Source organism: Propithecus coquereli, unplaced genomic scaffold (assembly GCF_000956105.1).
Source record: "Propithecus coquereli isolate 6110/MARCELLA unplaced genomic scaffold, Pcoq_1.0 Scaffold166, whole genome shotgun sequence".
Taxonomy (NCBI): domain Eukaryota; kingdom Metazoa; phylum Chordata; class Mammalia; order Primates; family Indriidae; genus Propithecus; species Propithecus coquereli.
The window spans coordinates 237667-250783 of NW_012141191.1; the positions used below are offsets into that span (position 1 = coordinate 237667).

The 13117-nt window shown below is 36.7% G+C and overlaps 1 protein-coding gene across 1 annotated transcript in view; it reads left to right on the forward strand.

The window, feature by feature from the left end:
* The window catches only part of LOC105808054 (retinal dehydrogenase 1), a 56872-nt gene that overhangs the window by 9792 nt on the left and 33963 nt on the right, over window positions 1-13117 (forward strand). The window contains exon 2 of the mRNA XM_012641610.1: window positions 3444-3548. Coding sequence (XP_012497064.1) covers window positions 3444-3548 — 105 coding nt within the window. The remainder of the gene's footprint in view (window positions 1-3443; window positions 3549-13117) is intronic.

Below are 13117 nucleotides of genomic sequence, written 5' to 3' on the forward strand. Positions count from 1 at the left end.
ACATACTGTAATGAGTCTTTCACCAAAAGAGATTATGTAGAGTGAAATAAGCTTTAATGTATTGAGAATATATTGAGAACTTGAAACCATAAACTATCACAGACATAAAGATAAGAGACTCAGGCAAGAGCTGGAAAGTTTCAGCATAGGCCTAACAGAATGTAATCAATTCTGTATGCTGTTTTCATTTTATTTTTAGTGAAATCATACTGTAGAAGGGTGGAATTTTGGGTATGATATTGTGTTCTCTTAATTTAGAGATACAAAGTCTGAGGAGGTAATACAACCTTCAGCGCAGAGAGAAGGCAGGACAGCAAGTGACAGTAAATCTAATACAAATTTTGAAAGACTCCTTAAAAAAATCTGGAGCAAGTACTGTAATGTCTTTAGTTTTTCATGTAGAATTTCATGCACTGAGATATAGATATCTAACATTAACACAAAGCAGAACATAAATGGAATTTAATAGTAGGGTGCTAACATGTTGTGTTGGATAATAAAATAAAAAAAGAGATTAAATCCAGTTGGAGCAACTGGTGAAATCTTCATGAGGAGATGACCTATTATAAGCTGGAGTTTGAAGTATAAGTAGAAGAAAGTAGTGCAATTCCAGTATGAAGGACAGTATGAGTAAAGGTCTGGAGCGAAGAAGGGCACGGTGTTGGAGGCAGTAGATTGAGTCTGAAATAAAGGGTAAACTGAGGGGATGGTAGGACAAAAGGTTGGAATAGCACATTGGGGCAAAATCCCTAACCTCCTTGACTGCCATGCTGAGGAGTTTGACAATGGAGAATCACCAGTGTTCTAAGGAGGGGAGGGGCGTAGACAAAATCTAAACTGTGTTGGCTGGGGAAGATTATGATAACACAGTGAAAATTAAATCTTAATTAGGCAGAGGTAGGTGGCAGGGAGAACAGGGAAAGGTTTTTTATAATAGTATAGAACAAATTGAGACAAAAGAGACTGTATGTGTGTGTGAGTGAGAGAGAATGAGAATTGCATGAGCAAACTTTAGAATTTTAGTTTGGGGTGGGAGCAGCATAAAGCTAGAAATGACAGCGAGCTGAGTTTGGGACAAATTGATTAAGGTCTCTCCCAGTCATCCCCTGGGAAGAAAAATAATAAGCAGTGAGGGCTAAGGATGGATAAAAGAAAATACTCTTTAAGAGTAACTGTGGGAGTCTATAAAATGTGTTTCTGATTGCGAAATTGCTGGTTCACTCTAAGAGACATTTAAATCAGCACTTAAATCTGAATTTATGTTTCTTGCAATTTTGAACTAAGAAGCCAATGTTTTTCTCAAGGGGTGATATGATTAATTTTATGATCTTCATCTGTATTCAATTATCCTATCAGAGAAAAGGATTTTCTTGATGCTTCCATCTTTCTCATACCCCAATAAATGTATCTTTGCACCTCTGGCCTCTTCATCTGAACTACTTCAGACTCCTTCTCCATTCCTTTATGCATGCCCACGTCTCTTTCATGTCAATTCCAGGCTAGACTACAATTCTTTTGAACTCCTCCAAATATATAGGATGCCGCTGCTTTGTTATATGGATAATTGTTTTTGTACAAAAAGGCAAACAAGGAGGCTTCTCCTCCTCCTCATTTTATAGCAAATCACAAATATCACAGTGTACTCATGCGCAGAATGCTATGGGTCATAGCTATGGGTAGCCAACGGATTGTAGGTTATTTCATTCAATTGTACCTAAGAACTATTTACTGAGGCTAAAGTCACTTGAGGGCTGGAATTGTGTTGGACACTGAGGATAAACCAGAAAACTAAACAAACACAGTCCTTGACCTTATGGAGCCTACAGCTTAGGAGGGAAGGCAGACATTTAAAAATGACTATTTAAAAATGGACAAATTTCACAATGGATGCATAGGAGATCAGGGAAATATTTTGGTCTAAATAATCTTGTAAATCACAGAAAATATAATTAATTGATAATATGTAAGCATTTAGGTATACATAGTAATATATTTTATTAATTTGACAGAATATTAAGCCATGTCTTTGACACTACATGAAAGAATAAGTGGGTGAACACTCATAGGTTGATTTCAACACTCATAGTGTTTATGTCAAATATACACAGTATAAGTAACTGATTAGCAATGTATAATCTTGATAATGATCAATGGAAAAATTTTAATAACTAAGTAACTTGCATTTAGCATAGCAACTTATTAAAACCTGGAGGGAGTATTTCAATACACTCTTCCTCAGGGTTGAGCTATCAGTAACTTATCTTTAAATATCAAGTAAGGAGGGGTGTCAGAATTAAGGTATATATTATAAACCCAGTGCATATGTCACCCTTCTTTTAAAACTACATGTATCAGCTACCCATGATTCCAAATTAAATAATCTAGTTCATCCAGTCATAAATGTAACAGAAATTTGTAATATAACATCCAATACTATAGTTATGATTACATATTATGTATGTATTTTGGACTTATTTTTAGACTTCAAATAATGGATAAGAAAAAGTAGAATACACAAGAAATAAAGGGATGAAAGAGACAAAAGAAATACTAGCTTTTGTCAGAAACAGAACATAGATTTATTTATCACAAAAGGGGTATTTCTTAACTTGGCTTTGTCAAATATTTTTCTCTACTGACAAGTGAATGAGATATCAAAGCTGGCTGCTTAATGAAATGCAAAAATTCAGTGATGTAAAAGTTGAAACTGAGACTTTTTAAATGACATGCCGATGGTTTTTAATATTTCTATTAAAGTACACATGGGACAGAATTGCATATTACTAGAGTTCTCTCTTTTTTTTAGTTGCATGTCTTAGATATCACTGAGAAATCTAGTACCTGATGTCATTTGAGGACAAATAAATTATCAGGAAATCTTTTCAAAAAGAGAATGAAACTCCTATGCTTTTTAAAAGCCAGTGAAATCATGTCATTATTTTTTTCTGAGAAAACTTCTTTTAAAATCATTTACTTAAGCAAAATTATTTTACTAGCTTTAAAACAGTAAAATAAAGAGTTAGAAAGTAGTCACTTACAATGCCAAATCACCAGTAGCCCAAAATGAGGATGTTGAGAAATTGAAGTGGAAAATAGAAGCAATGTTTTACAAAGATCAAGCCCTTTAAACCTCCACTCTTGCCTCTAATGCATGGCTATTGCAGGTAAAATCATTCTTCTCTAGATTGTTTTCTCCAGTCTACATTTTCTAGGGTTGAAATGAGTGCACATCTTCGTGAAATTTAAAAGCACTGTGTACTTTATTTTAGCATGCGTACACATGTGAGCACATCACATGTCTTAAACAGCCAAAAAATTTTGAGAGGTGAAGGGATATGCATCATTTAGGCATTCTGTAATGCTTTAGTTTAAGTTTATAAAAATTTCCAAATTTGGCTGCATATTCAAATACCTTTTTACCTACTTTCTCTCCATCCCTACAGATCTTCATAAACAATGAATGGCATAATTCCGTGAGTGGCAAGAAATTTCCTGTCTCTAATCCTGCAACTGAGGAGACAATCTGCCACGTAGAAGAAGGAGATAAGGTGAGTTTTTAAACACTAGTTCCATTTTTATGCCAGATTTCCTGGTTTCGTGCCATTCTGAACTCACAAACTCCATTGCAAATTCAAGATGTGTCATGAAACTATGGCTTCTGGGGCAGTCTGGGGAAATTTTCTAAATTGTTCTCGGTACATAAAGACACTCAGTAGTTATGTCGTGATGATGATGAGCCTGGGCTTCTGGGTGTCTTGGTGAGGTTTTCATACTATTTTTTCTTGCTTGATTTTCAATTGAAATAGTGTCTAGATTTATTATACAGGCTTCCTAAGAAGGGATTAATCACAGGTTTGAAAAGGAGAGAAATCCTTTATTCACATAACATTTTTCGTTCTAAGTTGCTAGTTAAAAGAAGAACTTATAGAAGAATTATAGAACAATATATTACCAAGTTATTTCACTAAAAATCATTGAATTAATGTTAATACCTTTCAAATGGAATTTTAAAATGACTTAAATTGAATAACAAAAATATTGTTACTCCCAGCTAATAATAGTAATGACAAAAACCAACTTTTATTTAGTGATAAATGTTTTCACATTCTAAATGCCATTTTAATACTTGCAGCAATCCTACTTAGAAGGTACGATTTTCAGTCATTTTTACAAATAATGATGAAATGACAGAATCAAAGGCTAAGTTATTTATTTGAGGTCACATTGCTAATAAGTAATGAAAAGCATTGAAATGTTGTCCTTCTGACCCCTAGTCTATGACCACCAAGGCCACCGCTTTACCTTGTGATTATTGTGAAGATAAGGTTGGGTAATATTAAGCAACCTAGGGTGCGAGGAGAGTAAAAGCCTTCAGAATTTTTATCTGAACACATACCTAAAAACGTCTCTGTGTTGCTAAGTCTAATCTGAAATAATTTTTCTGTTCTTCAGTTGTCCAGACATTACCAAACTTTAAATCTGTAACGTGAGATAGAGAGGTATATTGTTTTGCAGCGGGAAAAGCCCTCTGGGAGATGAAGTCAGCAAAACCCAATGATAACACCATTTGGGACACTGCATTTTGATTAACTGTTGCAGCGCATGCCCGGGTCCAGGCTCCGTCCTTTCATTACCTTAGCCCCGGTCAGGGAGATCACAAACCTCAAGGTCCTGAGCCACACAGACGGACCTATTCCAAGAAAGCAATAGACACCAGTGGGCCCTTCTGGATTTGGGGTAGCCCCGAATTCAGGTTGCAGTATTGTCAGAACAAGTGAGACCCATTTCTGGAGGGGAAAGAATACAGAGTTCAGCCACAGGGGTCAACAATTTGAGCAGCAGAAACAGAACAGAATGGAGGTACATATCACCTGCTTTCCGATTTCCCTTTCTGTATAGACCGAAGAGTTCCCCAGTGCACACATTTTTCCTTCTGCTTCTCACTGTCTCTGGGCAAAAGTCCACACACAAAGGTCCTTTATAATATTACTTGATCCTTGTTCATGGCCCCCGTCCCAGGCCACCCCATCCACCTAAGGAGCTTCACCTTCACCATGCACAGTGTCTTTCTCCAAACATGGGTTGCTGGTCACTGCCTCCATGCATGTCCACAGCTCTGTCCTCAGGACCTAGTTAAAGTGGTCATGTGGAATAAGAGTACTGAGATTCCACATTTGTACTAACCCTGTTTGGACTTCTGTTCCTTTTTGTATAAGATGAGGAGATTGGAAATACTTAGGGAGTAAAATAAAATATACAAAGATCTTGAGCAGTGCCAGGCACATAATAAATTTTCAGTCTCTACAGGGTTTTATACTTCTTTAAAGCCTACTCTGACCTTCCCAGGTAGAATTGCCCTCTTCTGTGCCATTATGGAACATTGTATTTGCCTGTTTTATAACCCTTATGTATTATACAGCTTTTTGTTAATTTGTCTGAGACAATATGCTTCTGGTAGAGATCAACAGTATATCTCACATTTATATCCTTGGTTTCTGGTATGCTATAGGTGATGCAGCAATGAAATACTCTCTTCCGTCAAGCTTTGAATTGCCATATACCCCACACACCTTCCCTTCGGGATCTAACCTGATTATTGACGAAGGCAGTGATTCTCAAAACCAAGCCTGCGTTAGAAAGTCCTGGAAGGCTTGCAAAATGCAGATCACTGAGTCCCACCAACCCCCAGAATTTGTCTCAATAATTCTAGTGTGGGGCCTCACAATTTTCATTTCTGACAAATTCTCAGGCGATGCTGATATTGTTGGTTGGGGTGCAGGAGGGAATACATTTTGAGAACCACTGAACTAAAGTGTTGAACCGTAAGTTGTAACATTTAAGAGGGGGCATGGATTTTGACAGGTAAAAAAGTTAATGATTGGAAGCTGTGCTGTGGCAGTCCCTGTGTACCTCTCTGAAATGTCGCAAGACTAAACTTACGTGAGAAATACTGACCATCCCTGGCATGGTATAGACCTGAAAGCCTGTATCCTATGACCCATTCTCAGAAATAAGGGAAAAATTTATTCTTCATATTTTAACAAAAAGGAATGAGTACTTCTCATCAGAGACTTCAACACTCCTTTACCTCAAACATCCCTTTACATGCTTGAGTGGCTCTAGCAAGCCAGGAGAGGGGGAAAAAGCAATGAAGGGCAAGATGAGGACAGAGTGAGCCTGTGACAGCTACCTACCCTCTCTCTCCATACATATAAATGCCACTCAGGAGAGAGACGGCAGCAGATCTGTTTGCAGTTTGCAATTAGCAAATGGAAAAATATTTTTGATGTTTTAGCTCTGGAGCCTTGAACATTTAGCTTTGCCACAGGGATTAGTTTTATCAGTAAAACAAATCTCTGCTCCTGAAGATCTAGTTGAAACCTTGTCAGGTAGCCTGAGGACTTTTCTTGGCACAGTTTGCAAGATTTACCTACTTCCTAACGTGTACTAGGGAAAGCCGATGATCACACTAGAAGCCTTAGAAATCTTTGCCACTGACTTGCTCGGTGCTTATTGACAATTAGTACTGCTCAGATAAGCAATCAAGGACACTCAGTAACATTCAGCAAAGCTGCACATCTGGTCACGATACTGATTGAGGTATCTGGACATTTGCTCACTGAAACTCAATTGTTCATGATACAAACTGTTCATGGTGAGCTGCTGTTTGCTTAACAACCAGCACTCGCCTCTTCTTTTGGGAATTATACAAAACTTTTGTTTTTAAATAATTATTGCTGTTCTCACAATTTTGCTGGCAAACGTATAGTAAACTCCAATAACATTGCTTAATGAAAGGTACAAATCAAGTAAATTACAGTCACTGTAAACCCGATATTCTGGAACTGACTCTTTAGATAATGAGCCAAGAGGTTTTAGGGATTTAATTTAGAAGTAGAATGGCGCTCACAATGGGCTATATACCTCCTTTCAATGGTATTATAAAGACAGGAGGAGGGGCCAGAACAAATGCAGGTTACAAAGCAAAACACAGATGTGGGTGGGAACTGTTTTCTTTTCACTTCAGTGGCTCTTTTAGGCTATATTGACTAATCCTGGAAACTGCTTTTAATACTAAAGCATGACCTAACAAATAATTGGTGGGGATAAAAGTAATGTCCATTAAAGTAAGTGCCTGTGACAGGTGTAAAAGTAGAACTGGTCTGATGACTATTTTCTGCATCTCTGAATGAATTTGGTGTGGAGATGCACCACGTAGAAGCGATTGAAGAGTTCAGTTCTTCCTTAACTGTGCTTAGCAGACGTTTGATATCTCAGCAACATTTGAACCATCTTCATGCATTTAGCTGTGGCCCTTTCCTCAAAAAAGGAACATTCTAAATGTCATCAGCAAAAGTGGTATTAATGGTGGCAAATCTGAGTTTGTGCACTAAATTGTTTTCTTGTTAATTCAAAAATTATATCTCTCAAAATGTCAGTCCTGGAATAAAAATCCAAGAAATGCCAGTCTTGGAATTAAAAAAGAAAACAATCCTGATGCCAAAGGAATTAAAAAGAAAACAACCCTGATGCCTAATAGCTTTTAATAGTGTAAACATTTTGTTATATAATGAAATCTATTAAAAAGTGATGTATTATATAAATGTCAATATAAGTAAATTAATCATATAAGATGCATCCTTAGATAAAATCAGTGATAGATGAGGAGTTTGTAAATAGGTAACCAAATAATTAAATATTTATTAACTGCCTATTGTAGGCCCTGAATAGTAAGAAATAGTGTAGCTTATAATACAGATAGCAGTCAGTATTCATCGCAAAGGATTTCATTATTAGGACAGCCTTACAGAGCTATAAAAACTAGATTTTGGAGTCAGAATCAGGATCAAATTTTGGTTCTACTGCCTGTTGGATTTCGTGTCTATGAGCCATAGTCTACTTACCTGAAAACCAAGGTCCATGATGCTTAACTATAGTAGCATCTATGGGGCTGTAAAGAACTTATCTTAGTAGGCTGGAGCTTAGGCTCTTAACTAGTAGCTATCATCAAGCTGGATTAGTCTGGTGAGGGTTTAGGTAGATTGATATTTGAACTGAATGTTAAAGAATATGTAAGATTTTGAAAGTAAAGTGGTGTACTGGTAGAACATTCTAGGCAAGGAGAGTTACAGGAGCAAAGGTGAGAAGGAGTTGGGTCAGATAAGAGTAGAAAAAATGTAAACACTAAGTTTGAGTGAGTGAGGCGAAGCCCAAAAATGTTGGACCTTGAGAATTAGGCATTGGAGTTTGACCTTCAGATTAGATAAAAGGTAACAGTTGTAAACATTTGAAAGAGAAAGTGATAAGACAAAAGTACTTGAAGGTTAGCCTGGTAGAAATAAGCAAGACAGTTCAGGGAGAAAAGAGAATGAACTTGGGAAGGCTATTGACAATATGAAATAAGAAGGGCCTAAATATGGGCAGGGCAGTGAAAATGGAAAGGAGGATTAGAATATACTAGAACTACTAAGAGTCATTGTTAAAGGCTGTTTTAACTGCTAAGACTACAGTAAAAATTGCCACAACTTAACACTTAGCACAATGTCTGTCACACAGAAAATGTGTTTCAAGTGTACCTTATTTAGTCTTCAACACAACCCTGTGAGGTAACCATGTCCCTATTTTAAAGACAAGAAAACTGAACCTTAGAGAAGTCCTGGTACGACATATTTCACGAGAATATTTTTCAGAGTTTATAATAATGTACTGGGGTGATGATTTGGTTGTATGTCTCTCCCATTTGATTGAATATTCCTAAAGGGAAGTCTCCTTACTTCATTTTTCTATCATTAGCAGTCTGATGCTAAGAATACTACAGAGTGGCATGTTTATCAAGTCTTTAGATGGATGGATGTATAGTCAAATGGTTCAAAGCTTACATAGCTAATAAGGAGAAATCAGAATTCAAATCTGGATTGTTTTGTTCCAAAAACTATATATTTACTACCATCATTCTATTTCTGCTCCTGTAAGATAAATATAAGATATAAGAAAAGGAAGGACATGATCCAAAGGACATAAGCACAAGAATGTCTTTATTTATAGCAGCATTCTCTAGGGATGTGCTTTCCATATGGCAGAGTTACTTGTCTTGGAGCCAGTTTCTCCATATCCCTTTGGGAGGCCAGGATGCCTGTAATATCCCATATTTGGCTAAGGCTGATGGCAGGACACTGAGCAGAAGATCCAAATGAAAGCTGTGTCACACAGATCTGTTTAAACACAGAGCATCATATATTTTATAGGCCATGGTATCCACAGATCATTCTGGCAATCTCAGATTCTTATGACTTGCTTTTTTAAATTTTTTTAAACATTGCTCTCTGAATTTAACGTAGAAAAAGTTACAACCTACGGCATGAGACAATGTCCAAATGTAAGCAAGCAATGTGATTAACTGAATGCCCCAAATATGCAGTGTATATATATTTCTCAGGAAAGGAAAGCAATAAATGCATGTATTTTATTGTATATACTCATCATTCTCACAAAAGTTTTATAGTAAGATATACCAATGTGTGAGGTATTATAGGAAAAGAATCTTTGTTTTGTAGTCAGTAAATATCATCACTTAATCGGAACAGATTACACTTCTAAAATACCCTTCTTACCCCAGATCTCCTTAGTTTGGTGATAAATACCATAAAAATTTTATTTAATTTGTAGACTTATAAGTTCGGGGCACCTTAAATACAGCCTAAGGAGAAGAATATTATTTTGAGGTCCATGCCTCTCCAAGGGGGAGGCGTCATCCTTGGTTGGGATTTAGCTTAATTTCGTACAACTTAAAACAGTAATTAGCCCCTCCCCCTACCAATTCTCAAAGGGAATTATGTCTCCTGCAAAAGTTTGCAAGCTACTGATCTATGATGTCATGATTTATGGAGCATACATAGTTTCATGCAGTGGCCAGTCCTATGTACAAAATAACATTGAAATGATCTATGCCTTTAAGGTGTTTGCAACTGATTTGATGGAGAAAAAAAGGATATATGAAGTAGTAATGAAAGAGGGAGGTGGTAATTCCTACAGTAGGTACATTCTGTGGAGCTCAGAAGAGGTCTCAACAAAGATCTTCAGGGGAATGGAGTGGCCAGGGCAACGTTACTGAGGTGGATTAAGACTGAGTGGGGAATCACTTTACTATTTGACTTTTGCTGAAATGGATGTGGTTTGAAGTAATGCATTACTAATAATAAGAAAATGACTTCTTTACCTATTTAATGATTAAAAAGATCTCTTTGTTTCCAAATCAGAAATGAGGGGCTGCCCCCTGCAGACACTCCAATGTGCCAGGTCCACTCCCTCTATGCCGTTTCCCTCTGGCACAAAAGGAATGAGCACATGTTTATAGCATTTACTCTTCAACAGCAAAGAGAAGTTCTTATTTGCCCTTTAATAGGCCCTTCATGAGAATGGACAGGCTGCAGAGTCAACAGAGATCAAAGAAGATATTCACTACTTTGGATCTTGAACTTAGCCCAGAACCCCTATAACCCAATCACCAAGGGAATGTAATGTGTGGTCAATAACAAGCAAAGGCTCTACAGTGAGATGAGCTCCATTTAAAACTCAGTTCATTTTTGTTCCTTTGGGTAAATACCCAGTAGTGGGATTGCTGGATCAAATGGTAGTTCTACTTTTAGTTCTTTGAGGTATCTCCATATTGCTTTCTGTAAAGGTTGTACTAGTTTAAAGTCCTACCAGCAGTGTATGAGTGTTTCTATCTCTCCACATCTGTGCCAGCATTTGTTATTTTGCAACTTTTTGATAAAAGCCATTCTCACTGGAGTTAAATGATATCTCATTGTGGTTTTGATTTGCATTTCCCTGATGATTAGAGACACTGAGCATTGTTTCATATGTTTCTTGACCATTAGTCTTTCTTCTTTTGAAATGTTTCTGTTCATGTCCTTTGCCCACTTTTTAATGGGGTTGTTTGATTTTTTTTTTTTTTTTTGCTGATTTTCCTGAATTCTGTATAGATTTATCGATGAATAGCATGCAAATATTTTCTCCCATTCTGCAGGTTATCTATTCACTCTAATGATAGTTCCCTTGGCTATGCAAAAGCTTTTTAATTTGATCAGGTCCCATTTATTTATTTTTATTGTTGCTGTGATTGCTTTTGGGGTCTTCATAAATTCTTTGCCTAGGCTGGTGTCTATAAGAGTTTTTCCAACACTTTCTTCTATAATTTTTATAGTTTCATGCCTTAGATTTAAGTCTATTATCCATCATAAGGTGATTTTTGTGAGTGGTAAGAGATGTGGATCCTGTTTCAGTCTTCTACATGTGGCTATCCAATTCTCCCAGCACCATTTATTAAATAGGGATTCTTTTCCCCAGTGTATATTTTTGGCTGCTTTGTCAAAGATCAGATGGCTATATGAGGATGGTTTTATATCTGGGTTCTCATCCTCTTCCATTGGACTATGTCTCTGTTCTTGTGCCAGAACCATGCTCTTTTGGTTACTCTAGCTTTCTAGTATAGCTTGAAGTCTGGTAAATTGATGCCTCCCAATTTGTTCTTTTTGCTTAAGGTTGTTTTGTCTATACAGGTAGGGTCTTCTCTGGTTCCATGTGAAGCACAGAATTATTTTTTCTAGATCTGCATAAAATGATGTTGGTATTTTAATAGGGATTGCATTGACTCTGCAGATCACTTTGAGTAGTATAGATGTTTTAACAATGTTGATTCTGCCAACCCATGAGCATCGTATCGTTTTCCATCTGTTTATGTCCTCTGCTATTTCCTTCCTCAGTGTTTTGTTGTTCTCCCTGTAGAGGTGATCCTTAGTTAAAATACCTAGTAGTGATCGTAAGTATTTTATTTTCTTTGTTGCTATTGTGAAAGGTATTGAGTCTTTGATTTGGTTCTTAGCTTGACTATTGTTGGTGTATATGAATGCTACTAATTTGTGTATGTTGATTTTGTAACCTGAGACTTTGCTGAATTTATTTATCAATTCCAATAGTCTCTTGGCAGAATCTTTGGAGTTTTCTAGATATAAGATCATATCAGCAGCAAAGAACAATAGTTTGACCTCTTCTTCCCCCATTTGGATACACTTGATTTCCTTTTCTTGTCTGATTGCTCTGGCTAGGACTTCTAGCACTATGTTGAATAGAAGCAGTGATAGAGGGCAGCCTTGTCTGATTCCAGTTCTAAGCGAGAATGCTTTCAGTTTTTCCCTGTTCAGTATGATGTTGGCTGTGGGTTTGTCATATATGGCTTTTGTCATTTTGAGGTAAGTCCCATCTATGCCTATTTTGTTAAGCATTCTTATAAAAGGGTGCTGAATTTTGTCAAATGCTTTTCCTGCATCTATTGAGAAGATCATATGGTCTTTGTTTTTACTTCTATTTATGTGATGAATTACATTTGTAGATTTGCATATGTCAAACCATTCCTGTATCTCTGTGATGTAGCCCACTTGGTCATGATGGATTATTCTTTTGATGAGTAGCAGAACTTGGTTTGCTAGGATTTTATTGGGGATTTTTGCATCTACATTCACAAGGGATATTGGTCTGTAGTTTTCTTTTTTGGTTGAATCCTTTCATGGCCTTGGTATCAAGGTAATATTGGCTTCATAAAATGTGTTGGGGAGGAGTCCTTCCTTCTCAGTGTTGTGGAATAATTTCTGCAGGATAAGTATCAGTTCATTCTATAAAAAGGACATCTGCACTCAAATGTTTATAGCAGCACAATTCACAATTGCAAAGGTGGGGAAACAACACACATGCCCATCAATACATGAGTGGATTAATAAAATGTGATATATGTATACCATGGAGTACTATTCAGCCATAAAAAAGTGGTGAACTACCTTTTTTGTTATCCTGGATGAAGTTGGAGCCCATTATTCTAAGTGAAGTATCACGAGAATGGAAAAACAAACACCACATGTACTCACCATTAAATTGGTACTAATCGATCAAAACTTATGTGCACATATGGAAGTAATATTCATTGGGGGTAGAACAGGTGAGAGGGAATAGGATGGGATGGGTAAACCCATATGTAACTCAGACAGTGCAAAGGCAATTTATGTAACCAAAGCATTTGTACCCCTGTAATATTCTGAAATAATATATATATATATATATAAAA